Consider the following 23,299-nt stretch of genomic DNA (forward strand, 5'->3'; position numbering starts at 1 on the left):
CCAGTTCAAACTATTGTGTGACTTTTGGCTACTTTAACATCTAAACTTATCTGATCACAATTACAAAATAGAATGTAGAATTTGAAGTGCTGTACATATATAGCTGTATATATTTTAAATCAGAAGAGAAACTAGGTATTTCATGTTTTTCCAAAATTTCTGTATGGTTTTTAAATTTCTCACTCACCTGGAAACTCATCATTCTTTCTGTAAATATTTTCTGTCTGTTACACATTCTTCAGTAGATTTTTTATGTGTATTCCACCAAAACACATTGCATATAATTCTCTTATATAAATCTGATCACAGTACCTCCCTTATTGCAATGGAATGCAGGGTCTGCATTATTTTTTATTTTCCTAATATTCTCCCAAGAGTTTGATATTCAATCAAATGTTAACTAAGTAGTTTATAGATGGTCAAAAATGTGAAATACAGAAAAAAAGTGATCATATATGTAATGACTTCATATGTACAGATAATAAATTCAGAAAAGTTCAAAATTTGCAAAGGATGGTATCATGCTTAATTTTCAGGAAATAAGTAAATTTTCTTATTATAAAGTGTGGCTTTTTATGGATTCATAAATAAGAGTGAGACAATTCCAAAGCCACCGAACATAAAAATGCAGAATACTTTCCTGAAGATAAAGTCTGATTGCAGACACCTAGGAAATGTCTCTGTTGAAAAACTTGCAGGAAAGTTAGATCAATAATGCCATTTATAGAATGTTAGTAAATTATAGGATTTGCCCAAAAAGGTAGTCATTGGAAGCCTTAGAGAGTACAGTTTCAATAGAGTTGTGAGAAAATCCAAATTGTAGAGCTTAAGGGAGCTGATGAAGAAGTGTTTGTAACAGGTACAGAGATTCAACAGAGAAAGATTCAACCAAGAAAAGCTGCTCTTTTATGAGATACGTGAGTTCTTGATGATTCTGAGTTAAGCAAAATTATAATTATGTTTTTGTTCAATTTCAATATCTTTTGAGAACTTTTAAAATGAGGTCCGCCTTTTCACAGGACCAGAATGTAATTTTTCAATGGTTTCAATTTGTTCATCTTGTTAAAACTACAAAGGGTAGCATTCATTTTACAAATAATTATTATTTTTATTGTATTATTTGAGCCCTGATCCAGACAATTTGCTCATTTCACTGACTCTAAAGGACAAAGGGGGCACCTGAAATATCAATCAATACCTGGTCTGTTATTTCAAGACATGTTGGACATAATGTATGTGCATATGAGTGTGTGTGTGTGTGTGTGTGTGTGTGTGTGTGTGTGTGTGTGTGAGTGTATGTATATGTGTGTCTGTTAGTAGAGAGTGAATCTTTTAAGTGGAAATAAAATTTTAAAATTATTTTATTGGTACATTTTAGATATACATAATGATCACATTCATCCTAGGAAATTTGTACCTATACATAATACATCTTGAGTCTTCTTTTTTCCCGTTCCCCTCCTTCCCTTCAATTCCTATTCCTTTCTTTATTTACAACTTTGTTTCTATTTTTCCTTTGATTTTCTCTTTTTCTTATCCCTTCTTTCCTTTTCCCTTCTTCCTATTCATCCTTCCTATTTGAATGATTTTTTTTTCTATTTCCCAATATTTATTATACATTTTGTCCTTACACACCTTGGTTTGGTTTCTCAAACCAGAGAAACAATGTGATATTTACAAATGTGTGCCCTATTTATTTCACTTAAGACTATGATCTTAAGATGTATCTATTTACCTAAAAAGTGTCTCAAGTTGGTCTTTTATGGCTGAGTAGTACTGCACTGTATATAAAAAAGATCACATCTTCTGTCTCCACTCATCAGTTTAAAGGCATTTGGGCTATTTTCAAGATTTATCTGTTATAAATTGTAGTGCTATAAACATATACATTAGGGAAGGAAAGGTTTATTTCTTACAATTCTTGGAGGTTTGCAGTTCATCCTCAGCTGATTTCAAGGCCAGGTGGTGTGGCTGAGGGCCAGTCTTTCATAGTGGCCACAAACAGCAAGTGCAAACAGCAAAAGAGGACACACTTTCTTCCTGCCATTACACTGTATGCTGGCTCCACTCCTGGGTGAGTGTAGCTCTTACACCACCAATTCAATCACCAGACAAAGAACCAATCATGAAAGCCACACTCAGCAGCAGCCATGATTGTGTGATTGAGTGTGCCACTAACATATATATGTTAACATATATATGTTAATATATATGTGTGTGTGTGTGTGTTTGTGTGTGTGTGTGTGTGTGTGTGTGTGTGTGTGTGTGTATAAATTCTCTCAGGATGATACCAAGAAAAGTTACAGCTGGGTCACATAGAACCTCTAGTTTTAGATTTTGAAGGAATCTCCACACTGATTTCCACAGTGTTGCACCAATCAACACTCTTAACAACAGTAGAGAAGACTTCCTCTTTCCCCACATCCTTGTGAGCATTTGTTATTGTTTGATTTCTTGATAATAGTAACACTTTCAGGAGCAAGATAGATTCTCAATATCATTTTTATATCTCAAACAATCAGTGATGTTGGGCATTTTTTCATGTCATCTGCATCAATTCTGAGAAGTGTGCATTCATTTCAGATTCGTATTTTGGATTAGGTCTTTAAATTTGGGGTCTCATTTTTTTCCTTTTTTGAGTTCTTCAATCACTCTAGATGTGATATGAGTCTTCTGAAGAATATCTGGTAATTTTCCTCCATTGCCCTGTGGGAAAATTCTTCAATCATCACTCCCACCCTTCTGTTGGTGGTTTATTTTGCTATGTAAAAGCTTTTTAGTATTATGGCATCCCAGTTGTTGATTTTTTGTAATATTTCTTATAGGATTGTGTTTTTGTTTATAATATCTCTGCCTGGACCTATGTCTACAAGAGTTCTACTGATTCTCTCTTCCAGCAATTAATGAATATAATTGGTATCCTATTTATCCATGTCCAATTCTTTTAAGTTCTTTAGTATTCATATGTTCTGTAAGAGTTCCTATTACTGAATTATAGAAATGCTATTGATGTGTTCTCTCCACGTACAAGGATATAATTTAGAGAAGTTTCCTCTATATTTGAAACTAATTACAGGAATACCAAACAAGAATAGTGCCAATATTTCAAACTTTATTTAAAAACTGAAGCTCCCTTTGGGAGTACAAAGATCCGCAAGATTACACACTTTCAGAATAAAAGGATAGAAGAAATGCAAATGTGAATATAAATCAGAAAAAGAACACAGCCAAGATTTCTTTACAGACGAAAGTCAGATGGGTAGAGAAATTTTCCTGGAGTCAGTGTTGTAATTAACAATATTCTTTGTTGACTTGTCATTCTAAACGACATATTTGTTATATAATCTAGAAAATGCATATATGTATATGTGTTGTGTGTCTTTACAAAAACTATGAAAGGAAACAATCAGTAGCATTTTAGTTTAACAGGAATTATTTCCTCTGATAAGTTGCACTGTGGTAAGGATATATGTTTGCAAATTGTTAATAGGAGAAGCAGTATGGAGACTGGCAGGTGTGAACACTAAATACGAATAAAATAGAATGGAAATGGAAATGAAATACAAGAAATATCAACACATTGATTATTCATATACTCTTAGGATACAACCGAAAATCACACATTTAAAATAATGATTTTGTTTTGCTTTGGTCTCATATAATTATTTATTAATAGATTTTTCATTTTTTTAGACTGGAATTTGAGAATATTCATAAATGAGCATGATATGAACATGAAATTCAGGTGTACTTGAAATAAACTTTGTGGTAATTAGCAAGAGTGTTCAGAGATAAACCAACTGACCTTATTAAAATACTATTGTAGATTATTCTGTAAATTTCTAAGGATAATAACCTGTCAAAATAGTAGAGTGAGAATATGCATAAATTGAACACTATTTGGATAAAATAATAGTAATCCATATGCACCATCAGTCAGTCAGTTTTGTTAAGCAAAGTAAAAAAGACAGTCACATATTTTGCTATACCTAAAAGCAACATGATCACAGGAAAACAAAATTATGAGACATTTAATTGTCCATGTGCTCTGAACAAATGTTATTTAGTATAAGCAACCAAAAGAAAGGAAAAAAAGAATGAATTCTCTTGGATACTAAAACTTTAAGAAAAAAATTTGCCCACAGTTTTTTCTTCCATTCAACTCTCTCTCTCTCTGTCTCTCTCTCTCTCTCTCTCTCTCTCTCTCTCTCTCTCTCTCTCCCTCTGTCCTATCATCTATCTATCTATCTATCTATCTATCTATCTATCTATCTATCTATCTATCCATATCTATTATCTATCTATGCATGCGTAGAAAACTCTAACTCCCATTCAGCATTCAAGGACAGTTTCCTCTAATATTGAAATAGCTGACAAAGGCACATTTCAATCATTACAGACATAACGTGTTAAATCTCCCTGCAGAGAATGAAGATAAATATATCTTTCCAAACTGATTGACTTATTATCAGGGAATGACTTTAGAACTCAAATAAAAATTCCTTTATATTTCTTCACTCTTTCTGAGTAAAGAAGGGGATGTATAATAATGCAACACTAAGTAGAGTGCTAACACTAAAACCACATACAGCTTTTACTGTGATCCTTAGAAGTTTTATCTCATAAAATTTTGATATCTTTTGTATTATGAGCTTTCTTTGAGACATTTGACCACATACCAGGATTTTTCAGTAGAATTTAATATTTTTAATAGTAATTAAGTATCTGTTTAGTGAAAATGAGCATTTGTAACGGGTCTTATATTAGATTTTCCACTCTACTCAGCCTGTATTAAGACACAAAATGCAGATGATGCCACTTTCATAAACTTATTTTAGTTAAGGTCAAATACTGTACATAGGTACTAATCTTTAAAGATAAACTGCACATAATATAATTTTTTGTGATATTTCTTTTTTAATTTAATATAAGAACTCCCAACCAACTCTAAGATCACACTAACAAGAGCCTTACCATCGTCGTACTGGCCCAAGGAGACTGTGAAGAAAGAGCCAATGATGATCCCTGAAGCTAAGTATCTCCAGAGAAAAAACTGTTGGAACATCTTCTGTCAACTTCCACTCAAGCCTGGTCTGAAATAGAGAGAAAATTTTGACGTGTTCATTAATCTCTTATAGGTAAATAAAACTGTCACAGCATTAAAAAAGTCTTAATGATTTGCTAGTTAATTACCTGTGCCATGCTATCCATTAACAATAATAATACACTTGTTTAATATATTGGAGTCCTTTTCTCAACATGAATTTGCAGACAAGTAATCTCTAAGGAAAGACATCTTTTCTGTTATTTAATTTGCAAGCAGGTAGCTTGAGAAGTTAACATACTGATAACATTAGAAACATGTCTTCATTAAAACGGACTCTGGATGAATCAAATGTTAATCAGTTTAAGTAACTAAACTTGTGTAAAGCATAATTCAATTATAGAGTAAAAGCTTCTCCTTAAAAATTTAAGATGATAAACCAGTTATTGGCATCTTACATGAGAGTATCAATGAACATTTTTCTTACATAATTAGGTAGAAAAACATCATTAAAATGCTAATTTCTTTCTGATAGAGTAATGAGAGATTCACTCAAGCATGCCAAGAAAAAGTAAAGATAAGCCATCAGTTTTTACCACATCTGTCTTTGGAAGCATTTAAGTGAATTTTCTTTAAATTCTTTTGTCTTATTTTGCAACTTCTAATTTAAAAAAATGATTAAGAAATTAGCAGCTAGTTAGCATACCAGAAAACCTATTAAAAGAAGGATATGCTCAATTTCTTTGTAAATTTAGAGTATTATTATTACAGAATTGCACAAAATATCTCCAATTATAGATTGCAATGCAACAGAGATTTGAACTTGTTTCTCTGATTCACAGATTCCAAACTCAAATGACTAAAGAGGAAGCCAAGCAAAGAAAAAGAATGAATCAGCCTAAATGACAATGAAGTTGGGGAGGCTGTGATAAAATTTAGTGTTCTGGGTTTGTCTAAAAAGACCAGCTGGTGATCAGCTTCTATCAATGGTTGTTATGTGGGAAGAAAAAAACAATATTTCCAGGTCTACTGCTATCCCAGGAGAAAGCAGACATCCAGATTTTCATGTGATTGGCTAGTTTTAGATGATTGCACAATCCTCTTTATAAGAATAACCACTTTTGGCAGATTGTAATGGTGTCTGAGGTCCTCCAGTTTCTATTTCTGCCCAGAATTCTTCTTTTCACTATACTAGTTGCAGATAAAGTTTATTAGAGGACACAAGAAACTATTTTATTTCTGTTTTTACTTAATGCTATTTTATTCATATTTATTTTATACTTTTTATATTTATTTATACATTAAAACAGCAGGCTTTTGTTTATGTTCTATAATTTATAAAGTACTCAGGCCTTGTTTTTATGACTTCTAGGCACACACAACACAAAAAAAAGCACAATCATTAGGAGAGGCCATCATGGTATGTCACAACAACTCATAATTTCTTTTAGAAAAAATATAATATTAATACTAGTGGGTATAGATTTTTTTCTTTAAAAACTCGAGTTCTTCAACTTGTTTATGATATGACTTTGAATGAATTAAATAGCATCTCTGTCTTATTTTAATTATAATTAAAGTAGAAACAAAAATATCTCCCTCATAAGATTGTTTTGAGTATTAAAAAATTAAATGAACATAAACACATGATTAAGACAGAGCCTCAAGTGGACTGACCATGCTACTATGTCTTTTTGACTCATCGTACATTAACTATTGAAAGTACTTAAATGTGTGTTTCTTTCAGTGTGTCTTTAGCAAAGTTATGAAGTTATTATCATCCTCACCGTGTGGAGGAAATGACAAGCTCACAGAGGACCTCACTGGCTCTAAGTTACAATCTGATATACGACTAAAAGGTCTTTATTTTGAGTCAAATCTTTTGTTCCTTTCATCACAGCTAAGAATGGGAGAATTTCCTGGAGAACACACTGTCCAGAAGGTTTTAAAGGATACAGGTCTGGAGCAGTCCACTATGCCGGTCTTCTGAACTCTGAAGATAGTTTATCACATGTTTCTTACAAAAAGGTTTTATTTGCATGAAGATTTAAGAAAATTAAATCTTCAAATCTTCCTTTTCAAGCATGACATTAGCATAAAAGACCACAACATTTTTAACATGATGAAAATACTGAATGGAAATTGTTTTTTAAAATTGAAGAGAAATCTGTATCTTAGCGAAAGAGAGAAAAATAGCATCATGTTCTTTTGTGGGTTTTAACTAAGCCCACCTGACTTCTATTTTACTACTTATATTTTTAATATTATGCTTTCTCATAGATGATGTTATTTTGCTTTATTTCTGACTCAAAATAATTTGTTTTCATTTAATAACCTTCAAGATGAGAACAACCTGATGACACATCATTTCAATAACTGAAATGAACGCAAGTATTTTATCTCCAGAAATAGCAGTAGTTGATCTAAGATCCTGCATATTTTCATTTCAGGATCATTTATATTTTTGAAAACAGCACAATAAAATTTGGTAAAGTTTTTTTGAATAGATTTACTCATTATCATTTTGAGAAATGGATTGATTCTGGGGAATGTGATATATTTCTTTGCTTTTAAACAACAAGAAAATGAATAATTTCTATAAATATTTCTTTTCAACCTTAATTTATATCTGCTTCTGTTTTAAAGTAATTTAAACTTTTCAATACACTCAGATACAATGCTTTAAATATGAGCATTTTCATTTTTAGTTTCACTATGTTTAAATTGAAAGAAATGAAACACAGGAAATGAAACTAATTATCTTGTTAAATAATTTTAGGTAAATGAAAAGCCATTCAAATAACACATCCAAAGTGGCATTGTACCTTTTTAAAAAAATAAATCCCATATCAAATTTTGGTCATGTTCCCTAAATGTAAATTTTCTCTGTGAACCTCCTTGACTAATAATGTTATACTCCAGAAATCTAGTGAATGTTCTTTTTTTTTTTTTTTTTTTTTACTTAAAGAGAAAAAAAAAAGAGAAAGGAAATAAAATAAAAAAACAAAGCAGTGGAAGGGTACAAATAATACAGAATCTCAAGGAAAAAATACAGTAAGATTTCACTAATTAATAGGTTACCTACTGTCATCTTTGAAATGGTTGTCCGAATTATAAAATTAAAGCATGTAAAATGCACATTCATACAAGGAGATTGCAGACAGTGCCGTTCAATGATCCAACAAAAGTTCGGTAATATGGATTACCATCCTATACACTCAAACATACATGTAGTTATATCACTTAGACCACCTTCCTTTCCTCTCTTTTTAATAACAATTACACTTTTTGGGTTTCTTTTACTCCCACAATTCTTACTATTTCTTTTGAGAGAATAAAACCTAACATGGCTAAACAAAACAGAGTCTGTTAGAACAAAAGAATGGGCATAGTACATAATGTAAAAATAGATATCAGGTGATCTAAAATGGTTACCATTGTGCCTCTTGCTATTTTTTGTCCATTTTTAAAAAACGGTGTGATAACCAAAAATTGATTGTATTTGCTTTTCAGGCAATAATTTAGTTTGTACCTTCTATATTCTGACAACTAACAAATATGGTTTTATAAGATTGACTTGGAAATAGCATTCAAATGATTCTAAAATCTTGGAGGTGGGAGGAGCTATCTTATGTTGCTGCAGGTAAGAAGTTTGTGTTTCACATTTAATCTTTCATATAATTATCTGAAGCTTAAAATATTCCACCAAATGACTGTATATACAACATAGAAATTCCAAATTTCTCATTTTATTCTCCTCAAATGAAGCTCATTTTCATTTGTCTTGCCTTTCATAGTCTAAAAACCTCACTGAACCAAAAAGCATTTATGGAGGGTCTATCAGGTGACTTTACTCTTCTAGGGAGCTGAATATATTGAACAATAAAATTTCTGTCATCGATTTTTCATTATACAAAAATGTAGAAAATAATAAACAAACCCATTACATCATACATTTACACTCATATTGTTTTACAGAAAAATAAAGCTAGTATTCAAAAGGCATCCTATGATGCTATACTTATCACTCAATAAATAATACTAGATAAAGCAACCAAAATATTATCTAATGTTAATGTAATTTAGAAGAACTATTTCAGGACAGCATTACTCTTTCAGTAGCTCTAGCTGAGAGCCACCCAGACGGCAGCTACTGCCCTAACCACAAATTCTCAGACCTCTCTGGAAAGAGTGTAAAGTTCTTTTTTTGCCATTTACTTCTGAATACACTGCCAATACACAAAGCTCTTCTTTTCAGGCTTTTGTCTTTGTCCCCATGTCTCATGTGGTTTGGTGACATATGAGAAAGGTTGCTAAAGCCAATTCACAGCCTTCTTTCCTCAAATATATTTTTTGACAAAGTTAAGTACACTTTTAGCCTCTGTCTCTGAGTGCTATATGAAGAGCCATTACCTTTCTTGAGATATCAAAGTTTAGAGCACACTGCCATTAATATGATGACAAATCTCACTGCAGTACTGCATCAGGAGCAAGTTAGCATGCCCGAGTGAAGTCAGGGCTGTCCAGCTACATCTGCCCTTTACCAGGCTCTTCAGTCAAACTCTTGACACATCTGATCTCTGGCAAAATCTAGACAGCTCTACAAAAATAAAAGCTGTCACTGCTCTGTATTCCTTTTGAGTAATATACGTTATCCACATGCTAAAAGAAAAGAAATTTTCTCCCTTGCAAACCTACACCATCAAACTGAAAACATGAACCTTTCCAAAATTGCCATATCTAACCATACTAAATATGAAGTTCTTTAACTGACTAAAAATAATTCTTCAATTGCAGCATGACACTGATGATGGCTTCACTGCTGCAGAGAGCAGCTGTCACTCTGATGGTCAACCTGATGAATTACCTTTTTTTATTTTTTATGTCTAAGTTTCAAGAAAGTAATTTAAAAGATTTTTAAATTGCACTCCCTTTTTTAGATCATCTTATATTTATCCATTAATACAAAAGCATATATGTTAATTTATGTTATGTATATCTACTTGTAAAGAAATTTACAAGTGTTACATATGTTAATTTACAAATTTACATATGTTAATTTATGTTATGTATATCTACTTGTAAAGAAATATATTTCCATATTTTCTTTTAAACAAAATATATAATTTTGTTACATATTTACACATATGCTTATGTAAAATATATTTATGTTACCTTTAAATCTTATTATGGATACACATATGATTTTATTTTTATATTTTATTGTTATTTTTATTGCTTATTTAATTTTGCTTTTGTTTTTCTGAGATAAGATCTCACTATGCAGTTCAGGTGGGACTCACAATGTAGCCTACTTTGACCTTGAACTCCTGATGACCCAACAGCCTCAGCTTCTTGAGTGCTAGTGTTACAGGTGTGTACCCACACACTCGGCTATATCTCCTTTTTTTTTAAAAAAAATTACAAGTTTAATTCAAATTCATGGACAGAAATGGTTAAGTTTTACCTACCTTGTGGTACAGTAAAATGTGACCTGTGTTTTTGAGATGCTTTTGATGTTGCTTGTCTCCCAGTTTCACATATTGAAAGTTTGACACTTAGTGTCTTGATGGGAGGTGATGGATGGTTTAGAAGAGGAGCTTACTGGAAGAATATTATGTCACTGAAGATGTGACCTCAGAGGAGATAAAAACAAGCAAAACAAGACAAAACAAAAAACCTTCCTGAAGTCCCTGACCTCATTCTCCACTGAGTTTGATAAGTGCCTTAAGCTGACTTCTGAATGCCTTTAGCGCCTGTCTCACCCTGTGATTGCTGTTCCTATACTCGCTCTTATGATGATGCCATGAGACCCCGACCAGAGCTGCTCTAATGCTAGTGCCATGTCCTTCAGCCTCCAGAACAATGAGCTAAATAAATCTTTTTTATTAATAGTTATTCCATTACAGTTGGTTTTTATCATAATGAATCATAGGTTAACATTTTCAGAGGGTGCTGTGAAGTTTAATGTACCTCTTTCTGCAGTTTGGTTTAACCGAAGTAGGTTTACCTGGTCCTTGTCGGGGCTAATGCTTGTTGGCATGTGACAACAGGTAAATTTGTCTTGACAGACCCTTTAAAATGTGTATTAATTTGCCTTTACATACTTCTCTTAGTTTATATAGATAGGTGAGTAGACAAACAGGTAAAAAAAAAAAAAACACTCTAATTGAGATGGATTAAAATAAAATTGATGAAAATAATACCAAAAATAAAAAAAGGAAAAAAGTCCCATAAAAACTAGTCTTTGCTGCAGTCATTTACATTGTATTGGAGTTTGTTTCTAAAATTTAAAATATATAATCAATAGTTATAAACATTAGATGAGACTGGTGTAACTCAAGATAAATTTAATAAAGCCATCTGAAAAAGTATGTCAAGTCCAGCCTTACATACTCTTCTTGAACAACTTTGGGGGTTCTCAGAAAATTGAGATCAGTAACTTATCAAGTCAATATGGGACCTATGCTTTATAAAGTGGTAGTTTTTAATCATAAAATGTGTTATAAACAGGAGAAAGACAGTGGTTTTCTTTTTGTGATAACATTACCCAAGAATATGTATTATTGAGAAATTTTGCTACAGGTTAGATAAAAAATGAGTAAAATCAAGTTCATCTTCAACTGTTTTTATTCTTACAATGGTGTCAAAGAGCATATCTTTTCTAAATTTGAATTGTAATTCTCATGATATAGAATATACTCAGCAATCATATATTTGTATACTATTACAAATACAGAAATTATGTATGCTATATACATGTACTATACACTATGCTATCATGTAGGAATTTTTAGGTAAGGTCTTCAGCACACTGCACTAGAAACACATTTATCATGATTTTAAAAAAAAAAAAAAATTCTTCCAAGAACTAAATTTGTTGATTCCTATAAAGATGATGTTAAAGATGATTTTGATTATGGTATTTGCTTCCTGAATTAATGAGACCATGATTTACTAGGAAACCAATTGCTTGATTCCTTTGTTTAATTTCACTGCGGCTTTTTCTTTTGCTAAGAAATTATGCTTATTTTGTACTCAGATATTATAATAAATATCATCTTAAAATAGTAGCTCAAATTATAGTCTAATAGGGAAAGATATCCAAATTACAAGTATTTCTAATCTTTCTCTTATGAAATTGTTTTACGCTTTTACACCCTACATCATAAATCTATCTGCTTAGATAAATGATCAATCTTTTCTACTGGCAGATGTGTGGATATGATTTCACTGAGGAAAATAACTAATCAAGTAGACATCATAAACCGTTCATATGCACTACAAATCCATCAAGGTTACTAAATTCTTCCTTAAAAAGTTAATTTGTAATATAATGAAGACTTTATATATAAGTCTAGTAGGTGTAAATATCTTTAGAGTTTAGAAAATGAATCATAATGCAAGTCTATACACAAAATATAGCTAATCCATACTAGTGAATGAAATAACTTAAAAAATGTAAGATGAGGGGCTAGGGATTTAGCTCAGCGGCATAAGCGCCTGCCTTGCAAGCAGGCAGTCATGAGTTCAATCCCTGGTACTGATAAAAAGGAAAAAGGCACACACACAAAAAAGTAAGATTCCAAATATGTATTTTTGGATACTGGCATGTGTCATGGAACTTTCAGAATGACTATATTATTAGTACCCCATCCAAACTCTCTTTCTTTCATTTATTCAAAATTTTGAAATAGAGATTTGCTAAGTGTTTATGCTCATCAGGTGGAATTTGAACTCACAATCTTCCTTACTAAGTCTCCACAAATCTGGGATTATAGGCATTAATATACATATTGAGTACTTGTGTATTTTTTCAATTTACAGCACTGAACCAATAATGCGAAGTTTTAAATATTTAACAATTCTTTTGAAAATAAAAATGAGTGCAAATTAAATTACCATGATTATCTCGGTATTATTTCTCAGATTATTTCTCTCAATACTGGGACAAGATATCCAAAACCCAAATGAGGAAAGGAGACGTTTGTTTAGCTCACTGTTTGTGGAAGTTTCAGTCCATAATCAGTTGGCTTGAGGCAGGGTGGTTATAGCACTGGGGCAACACTTCAAGGCAGCAGCTAGCAAAAGCTTCAGAACAAAAAGGGAGAGAACAAGCCTCTTCTCCCTTATATTTTGTGCAGGCTATCCCCTGCCCATCCATCAGAGCAGATGTAGCACGCAGAAAATCTCTATGCCCCCTTCTTGAGGATATTTACAATGTAAGAATTCTGGTTCCCTTCTGAATCTCTTAGTTAAAATTTTAAACTTCTCAAGTTTACACAATGTATCAACCATGACAGGGATGAAAAGACCTTATAAAAAAGAAATAATATTTGTCATGGTTTATGTAAGTGTCCCCCAGGCCTCACGAGTTTGTATTGTTCATATGTGATGGTTCATTGTATAGTGCTTGGATTGATGGTGTCAGTGCTCCACCCACATAGGGGTGGAACCAGGATGTGATGTAATGGCAGGAAGGTGTGTCTCTCTCTTTGCTGGTTGGAGCTTGCTGTTGATGGCTGCCATGAACTGTGTGGTCCAGCCATGCCCGCCTGCCTTGGAGCCAACCGAGTGTGGACTGAAACCTCCAAAAACTGTAAGAAATAAACCTTTCCTTTCCCAATTTGGGCTTCAGGTATTTTGTCTCAGCAACAAGTAAAAAGTAACTAAGACAGAAATTCAGTACCAAGGAGTGGAGTCATTTGCTGTGACTATACCTGGCCATGTTTTTTAAGAGGCTTTGGAAATGGCTTATGGGCGGAGTTTGGAAAGGTTTGGACATGTCCCTGGATGCATAGAGCTGGAGCAGCTTAGGCTGTTCTGTAGAGGAGATTCTGGTCAGAGCTCAAGAGACCAGAAAGCTGATAGAAAGCCTGATGGTAAAGACCAGGCTTGAGAGGTTTCTGCTGGGAAGGACTGCATTGGTCATTGGACTGCACATGATGTGTGTTATGGCTTAGCAGAAAGTTTGTCTGCATTTTGCTCCTGCCCAGAGACTTTGCCTGAGACTGAGACAAAGGGCAATGGACTGATTAATCTTGAAAAAGAAATTAAAAAGCAGCCAAAGGTTGAGGCTGTGGCATGGCTATTGTTGGTGGCTTTTAGCCAGCTTTATGTTTCAAATCAGGAGCAAAGAGCCCAGCAGGATAATTTACAATGCTGTGAGTTTGGCCAGAAGGAAAATTCCAGGAAGGCTGTGGATTGTAAAGACAGAGTTGAGATTTTGATTCCTGAGGAGAAACAGAGAGATAAGAAAGATGGCCCTGGGGCATCCCAGGAAGCAGGTCCCCACCCTGTGCAGCCTCACAGCAAAGATGAAACATCTTGCTCAGAGGAAAAAGATACAAAGTGCCATGCTCCAGAATGGCTACAGAGGCCAAGTGAGGTTCCAGAATGGTGACAACTCAGAGAAGCTTTTTCTCACAATCAGGTAAACAGAGCCCTGCAATCCAGGCAACTGACCCCTACAGCAAAGAGAGAGAAAAGCCTGGCTACCGCTTCAGCTAGCAGCAAACCTTGGCAGCATCCACAACGTGCTGATTTTAGGTGCAAGGAAAATACACAAATTCTGAAGTTAAGAAGGCTTCCACCTCGATTGCAAAGGGCCTGGGAGGCCAAGCAGTGTGCCCCTGAGAGGGCAATTTGTAAAGATGTAAGTGTGAAGCCGAAGGTGCAGTGGAGACCCCAGAAGTTTGGAAAAGCCAGGAACCTGGATGATCCCAGGAAAGCTGCAAAAAGCGAGCAGAGAGGATTTAAGAGAAAAGCTGCGGGAGTTGAAATCGCTGGAACTGCCCTGGGGGTGGAATCACCCAAGGCTTTTGGAACTTGCAACCAGATTGCTTCAGATGCTGAGTGTAGAACTCTAGGACTTAATGTTTGCCCTGCTGGATGTTGGAATTGCTTTGTTTCAAATGCTTTCTATTCTCCTGTTTGTAACTTTTGGAATGGTAATGTTTATCTTGTGCCTTTGCATTTCAGAAATGTTTAACCTTGTTTCTTTTGTACAGGGGCTTACAGTTAAGAGTTTGCCATAGATCTTGGAGGAGACCTGGGACTTGGACTTTTCAGCAATGTTGAAGCTGTTACAACTTTGGCAACTCCTGGATGTGGACTAAATGTCTTTTGTATAAAGAATGTACATGAGTCCTGGGGGCAGGGGTGGAATGTCATGGTTTATGTTTGTGTCCTCCAGGCCTCATGAGTTTGTATTGTTCATATGCGATGGTTCATTGTCAAGTGCTTGGATTGATGGTGTCAGTGCTCCACCCACATAGGGGTGGAACCAGGATGTGATGTAATGGCAGGAAGGTGTGTCTCTCTCTTTGCTGGTTGGAGCTTGCTGTTGATGGCTGCCATGAACTGTGGTCCAGCCATGCCCGCCTGCCTTGGAGCCAACCGAGTGTGGACTGAAACCTCCAAAAACTGTAAGAAATAAACCTTTCCTTTCCCAATTTGGGCTTCAGGTATTTTGTCTCAGCAACGAGTAAAAAGTAACTAAGACAATATTCTTCTGATTTTCAGTCAGCCAGCGCAGTACACATTTCTTAAGTGTCGTAAAAACCATGTGGAAGATTTTTAAAATGTGGTGACCTTTTCATAATTTTAAATTAGATGAGAAAGCAGAAATCAAAATAAAATAAAAAATAATACATAATATGGACAGCAAGAAATATGGTTATTCAATAGAAGTACAAAAGTAAGTCTCACTTGCAACTGGAGTGCCAAAAATAATTCTTTATCTATCCATAGAAGAATGGATAAAGAGACCACAAAGTATGTATACAACAGTATATTTTTCTAGTATAACAAAAGGAAAATGAGAAATTTTCTAGTATCTTCATTTTCTTTCTTCAGTGTTCATTAATTTTCATCATTGTTATCTTTTACTTTGATTGATCTCTATGTGGTTTCATTTAGTTGAAATATTGCAAATGAAATTGTTTTCCTAATGTCTTTCTCATACATTCCATTATTGGTTCATAATAAAGCTATTGGTTTTTCATATCAATCTCATGCCCCATACATTGTTCAATTCATTTATCAATTTAGAATTTATCAATTCTAAATCTTTTGAGTCTTCTAAAGGCAGTACCATATCATCTACAAACAAGGACATTTTAAATTTTTCTATTTGTATTCCTTACATGTTTTGAAGTCTTGCCTAATTATTCCAGCTAAAATTTCAAGAACTGCATTGAATGAGAACAAAGTTGTCATCCTTGCTTTGTTCCTGATTGGAGAGAAAATGTTTCTAGTTTTCCTCATTAGAATCATAGTGGCTGTAGGTTTTTCTTGTATGTTCATGGATTGGCAGTACTAATGCTGTCAAAATGACTACATTAGTAAAAAAGGTCTGCAGATCCAATGTAATACCTACCAAATAATGTTCTACACAGAATTAGAAAAAAAAATCCTAAAATTCATACAAAAACATAAAAGACCCAGAATAGCCCAAGCTATTAGCAAGCTGAAGGCATCACAATATACAACTCATAATTACCCCACAAAGCATCATAACAAAACATGGTGCTGATACCAGAATAGATATGGAGACAAGTGGGTAAAGAATAGAGGACATGGAAACACATCCATGCAACTACATCTATCTGATTCTGGACAAAGGATCTAAAAATACACATTGGAGAAAAGAGACTTTCTTTAACAATGGGAGCCGGGGAAATTGGACATAGATTTATAGCACACTGAAACTTGCACCCTCTCTCTCATGCTTACTAAAACAAATTTTATGTGGATCAAAGATCTAGATATGAGACATGAAACTTTGAAATTGCTTGAGAAAACATAGGAGAAACAGTTGAAGTCATAGACATTGTCAAATAATAGAATCCAAAACACAAGAAATAATAGCACATATTTATGAATGGTACCACATCAATTAAAAAATTCTCTGCACAGCAAGTGAAAGCAACAGAGTGTAGAGACAATTTGCAGAATGGGAAAAAAAAGCTTCGAGCATTAATCTTATGATAGAAAATTGATACTTAGAATATAAAAAGAATTGAAAAAACAACACCAAATAATTAAATAGCGTAATCAGTAAATGAGCAAGTGAATTGAACAAATACTTCTCAAAAGAGAAAGTGCAAATGGCCATTAAGGAAACAAAAATGTTCAGTTGCTTTAGCCACTTGAGAAATACAGATCAAAACTACCCACTCAACCTCAACAAGAATTACTATTATCAAGAATACAGAAAACATAAATAGTGGAAAGAAAATGGAGAAAAAGGAATCCCTCCACACTGCTAGCGATAAGGCAAATTTGTATATGGAATATTTCCTGAATTAGCAAGTCATCCTTGTGCAGGAACCATACTATTCTTTGGTGTATCTTTACAATTCTAGTACATTATATATATGCTAAAGAAGCATGGAAGACAAACTTTTATAGCCACTATGGGAGTTAATATGAAAATTTTTCAGGAAACTAAACCTAGAAATACCATTTGAGCTATAGCACCACTTGGTATATACCTGAAGTATTAAAAGATACTGAACTGTAAGAAACTTGCATACCCATGTTCATTGCAACAAAATTTGCAATAGCGAAGGCATTGAACCAGAGTAGGTGCCAATTAACAGATATATGTATATAGAACTGTAGTAAATATATATATATATATATATATATATATATATATAATTATTAGTCAGCCAAATTTTTATCATTGCAGGAAAATTAATGGATCTGGAGATCATCATCTTAAACAAAATAAGCCAGACAAAAAAAAGACAAATATCACATATTATCCATAATATGTGAAATGTAAAACTTATGCCAAATAGAAAGGAGACTATTATTAATTAAATGAAAGGGAATAAAAGTGAAGAGGAGCAGTGTGCAAGGCATAATGGAGGATGGATACAAATCAAACACATGCATTGACACTCCAAGGTTATTAAATTAGGAATAAGGGCAGGGAAAGGAGAGTAGGAGAGTAAGAATGATCAGAGTATGTCTGGTGCATGCACAGATCTGCAATGTGAAATCCACTAGTCACTTTAATCAATCAAAGAGTGGAAAAAAGAAAATAAGAAAAAAAAAAAAAAAAAACAAGTGATCCTGGATGATGTTAAACCAGACTCACAAAGACAGATATTCTGATTTCACTTCTGTATAGAATTGAAAAAAGTAAAATTCATAGATACAAAGACTAGATTAGTAGCTGCCAGAAACATACACAGTGTCTATGTAATACAGTGGTTACCTCCAGTCACACACTTAATTCATTCCATGATTCTGGAAAACATGACCTGTTCCTGTTCATGCAGGAAAGTTAACCTTAGCCCTACCTTTAACCTGATGCAGAATTTGTAAACTAAAGCAAAACTTTAGCAAATGCTTCTGTTTGTGAATCAAATGGTTCACAATCAAAAGTGTGAATCAAGAATCATCATTCTTTGTCCCATTAAAATATTAGACATTAAATTGTATATATATTTAAATAATCATCTTGCATATTTTTTTAGTTTTAAAATAACATGTCACATGTCCTTGAAGTTACTGATTATTATAAAATATTTTCCAATTATTAATTTTCAAATATATCAAAATGGAAAATATTCCTAATATACCATGGAAATATTTTGAAGAAAACAAGAGATATTATGGTAAAAAAGTGCATAAGAGATAATTAGTTTTGGAAGACTTTGAAGGGATTTTTAAGTTTCACACATACAAGTTTCTATTCTCTACAGAATTTTGGTTTCCAATTTAAATGCCCTGTATGTGCTCCTCTCATCTGACTGTCTTAGCTAAGACTTCCACACCATGTTGAATACAAATAGTGCAAATGGTCATGCTTAGAGAGAAAGCTATCCCTCATTAAGATTTCAGCTGTTGGTGTAATATATATATAATATATATTCTTTACTGTGTTGGGTTATGTTCCTTCTAAACCTAATTTTTTTCAGTTTTTATCATTAAGCAATGTTAACATTTAATTAATGATTTTCATCATCTCTTAAGGCAACATATGAATTTTGTCTCCTTGTGATTTAAGTATTTATTTGTATGCACATGGTGAACTATCTCTACATCTCTAGAATAAATACCAATTGATTATGGTGTAATATTTTACTGTGTTCTTGGATTATTTACTAAAAATTTTTTGAAGATTTTTGCGTGTATGTTCATCAATACATTAGACTGTAGCTTGCATGATTTTGTTTTGTGTTTGTGAGTGAGTGTGTCTCTTTTTCTTATTTTAATATAATGCTGGCCATATAGAATGAGTTTGGAAAAAATTCCCTCTCAATTACGTTGGTGTATTAAAGAATTGATAGTAATTCCTCTTAAATATTTGCAATAACTCAATAATCAAACTATTTGATCTTGGTGCTTTTATCCATTTGTTTGAAAGATGTTTATTACAGCTTGTATTTTATTGTTTTATTTGAATTAATGTGTAAAATTGCATGTATTTGTCATGTAAAATATGTTTTGAAATACATATATCGTTAGTAATGACAAAATGTGTGTAATTAAGATGTGTATTATCTCAAATAATCATTATTTCTGGTCATGAAGTTACTTTTAAATTTCATTCTCTTAGTATTTTCAAGAATATAATATTGTAGCCCACTCTGGGGACAGGTGCCATGTGCAGGCCCCCATCAGACTGAAACTGACCTCAGCCTTTCTCCCATAAGTTAGCATCATTCGCAGACTGCGGGTTGAGAGAACAAGGCTGCACCAGGAAATAAACCCAATCTGAGAATGTGCAAGCCTCTGCCAGACCGGAACAGACAGATCCCAGCCCCTTCCAACTCAAGGGCTAGCAAACAAGTAGTCCCAGCCCCACACACACCTGTAAGTGACCCGCTTCTCCAAGACACACAGGCTGTGCTGATGATAGCTATGGAGGTGAAATGCAATTGGATGCCTGTGTTGCTTTTGTATTTCATTAACACTGTATACCTAGGGCAAATTTGCTCCCATAATATTTCTTGCTATTTTTGCAATAGCTGTTCCTGCCAACAGATTTGATTGACAAAAATCAAACAAGACAAAAGAAAATAAATCCCAAACCAACAAAACAATGGAAAATGGTATAGTACTTCCAAAACAAGACCACAGGGATTCAACAACGGCTACAACCCTCGGAAAGAGATCTTTCCTAGATGATCCACTGCTTACCGCTATCCTCTTAACCTATGATCAGACCACTGGTCCTAGGTCTGCGAATGGTGCTAACTTATGGGGGAAAGGCTGAGGTCGGTTTCAGTCTGGTGGGACCTGCACATGGCACTAATTCCCAGAGTGGGCTACTGTTTATATTCTTGAAAATACTAAGCAAATGAAATGTAAAAATATCTTCATGACCAGAAATAATGATTATGTGAGATTTACATATATTAATTACTCACAGTTTGTCATTCCTAACGATATATGTATTTCAAGACACTATATTGTACATGATAAATACATGCAATTTTACACATCAATTCAAATAAAACAATAATTTTGCATTTACTGTTGGTTTGTTTTGAAGTCCTTTATGGCATTATCGTTTTGTTTATTGTTTCCATTCTGTTTTGTTCTGTTTGATTTTTACTGTGTCAGATGTTTATCTGCAGCTATTTTGAAGACATCAAGAGGCAATGGGTAACTACTATTGATTTCTCAGTGTTTTGAAGTCCTTTATCTCTTACATTGGTTTCTTTTGATTGGTTTTATTCTGTTTTATCCTCTTTAAAATAAAATTTTAAAAAATTAAGAATATAAACTATAGAAATTTAATTTTATTTTAGACAGTTTTTTCATAGACTTTTTCTGCTTTTCAGTTCCAATATGAGAATCTTTCTTATGTAAAGTCTCTTTGATAATTTTCATCATGTATAAATGAGAGTCATTTGCTATGATTTTTCCAGACTTTACCTTTTATCCAAAAACCATATTTCAGTTTGTAATTATACCATTGTCAGCATTAGACCAAATTTGCTTTTTAGCAGTGTATATAGCATGAATAGATTTCTAAGAGAAATTCAGCTTTTTCATGGAGTGACTTGTTAAAACTACAGTTAATTTGCTATATACGTGCTCCTTGCAGAAGTAAAAAAATCTGTTTTCTTCAGATTATCATATGATTTTTTTGGAAAAAGCAAAATTTCTATTTTTAACAGAAAATTAAACTATTTAAAACTATTGATTAATCTTTTTATTGTACGAGTTGCTCAAAGAAAGTAGAGTTGTTTGTATTGTCCAGTCACTGAGCAATAGTTAGGGTCTATCCATGGTGAGCAGGTAGTTATACATTTATGATTTTTGTGTTGATATTCTGTAACATTAAATTTTCTTTCATAGTACAGTCTTTGGGAACTACTCTTTCATAGTACAGTCTTTGGGAACTACTAATAACTTAGTCTTTCTTCCTTGATAAAACTCTCAGTAATATACAAAATACATTAAAAAATGCTGCCGCAAGAGTGGAAACTTTCGTCTTTATTTTGTTCCGGATTTTCTTCAGTAATTTTTAGAAATTCCATGAAGTTACTTTAAAAATTAATACAAATCCATGAGGCACATGTATATTGACAAGTGTGTTCTTCAGTGTTTCCCTATCTCTAACAAAGAAATGCATTTGAGACATAGTCATTATTACCATATATTTCATATTTGCTTCAAATAATAATTTTTACTCTACATTTTAATCACGTGGGTTTTTAAAAATTGGGACCAAACTTCTTGGATAAACTAATTTTGATGATGTTTACTAGTACTCCTCTGTGCTTTCAAGGTGTGAAAATGGAAAAAAAAACGTGCTTAATATGGCTATAGATAATAGCTGCTTATCATTATGTGAATGAGAGAAGGGTTGACATTTATACGTCGAGTGAGATTTCTGAATTATTCTGTGATTATTGTGCCTCTATCTTCACTAAGAAAAAACAAAAGAAAGAGGACTAAATTAATGCGATAATTAAACTAGTTTTCTATAAGAATTTTCTAATGATCAATAATTAGATAATTATAGGTATTACTGTAAATATCTCCGTGTATCTGATCATAAAGATGAAAGGAGAATGTATATATACTATCTTATTTGTATGAAATATAACTTTTGAAATGTAAGGTTATAGTCAAATATGGAAGGAAGTAATACTGGCATAAAAAGTATAGACTTGATGAAATAATTCAGATTATAGGAAGATTTACATAATATTTATGCCATTAAGGTGAATTTTAAACATGTAATAAGGCTGGGTGTGATGGTGTAGGCCTTTTGTAGACTGAAGTAGAAAGATTGCCACAAATTGTGGCAGACTTGGACTACATAGTGAGAACCTGTCTAAAAAAATTTAATAGGTAAAAAAAAAAACATAATGTACTCAAATTTCAAAATTTAGTATAAGAATCCATAATGAAGATTACTAAACTGAAGAGAGAAACATAATTGGTATTTAGCGACACCAAATTAAGTTTAAGACAAAAAATAAGGATTTGCAGAATTTTGTTTCATGAGGCATCACTGATTAAAGTGAGAAATAATGTTTATAGAGATTCATTTCTAAGAATCAATGTTGTTGAAACACATGAGAAATACACAAATTTTAATATTCTGATATAAAAATAAGGTTGTGTCCTATACTATCTCACTTGCCAAGTAATGCATGCAGAGAAAAAGCTATTTTAGTTGTCATACTAAGCAATTTTAATTATGGATTATGTCTATAATTTCCTTCTAATCTTATTCTGAATGGGACTTTATTAAGATACTGTAATTATAGTGAATGTAACAATATTTGTTTATACAAAACAAAACAAATGGAATAAAAATACTCTGATAAGAAAAGTTTTATTTAAACTTCTGCATAGAAGTATAATACTAGTTTAAATTGAGAAACTGAGATGAACCTTGCTTATTATTTGAAAATAATGTCATTTTTAAGTTCCTGGAAAATTAAGCCATACAATCTTATGAATTTGGAATAACTTTTATTCTGGCATATCATTCATTTGACAGTTTAAGAATTTTTTTCTGAAATATGTGCATGTATGTGTATGTGACAGACAGAAAGATAGAGAATGAACCTACTATACTAACATAAGTTTAACTATCAAGATATGTCTTCAAATCAAAACATGCTATTTAAATTTAAATGCATTAGCTTTTAAAAAGAGATTTGGAAGTTTGTGAGAGAAAGCTAGTTTTCCATACAGGGAAAATACTGATGAAATGGTGATACTGTCTATTTTGTGGACCTGATTAAGCATTGTGAGGGAGCTGAT

The 23,299-nt window shown here is 32.9% G+C and overlaps 1 protein-coding gene and 1 pseudogene across 3 annotated transcripts in view; both read right to left on the reverse strand.

The window, feature by feature from the left end:
* Pcdh15 (protocadherin related 15) overlaps positions 1 to 23,299 on the reverse strand; it is a 1,472,709-nt gene that overhangs the window by 651,010 nt on the left and 798,400 nt on the right. For all 3 annotated transcript variants that reach the window (XM_063239515.1, XM_063239513.1, XM_063239514.1), the window contains one exon: positions 4,975 to 5,093. In XM_063239515.1, the coding sequence (XP_063095585.1) occupies positions 4,975 to 5,065 (91 nt within the window). In that variant the 5' untranslated portion in view covers positions 5,066 to 5,093. The remainder of the gene's footprint in view (positions 1 to 4,974; positions 5,094 to 23,299) is intronic.
* Positions 17,330 to 17,427, reverse strand: LOC111758026 (U6 spliceosomal RNA; annotated as a pseudogene).

Source organism: Cavia porcellus, unplaced genomic scaffold, assembly GCF_034190915.1.
Source record: "Cavia porcellus strain 051 isolate PalLab524CR breed Dunkin Hartley unplaced genomic scaffold, mCavPor4.1 scaffold_28, whole genome shotgun sequence".
Taxonomy (NCBI): Eukaryota; Metazoa; Chordata; class Mammalia; order Rodentia; family Caviidae; genus Cavia; species Cavia porcellus.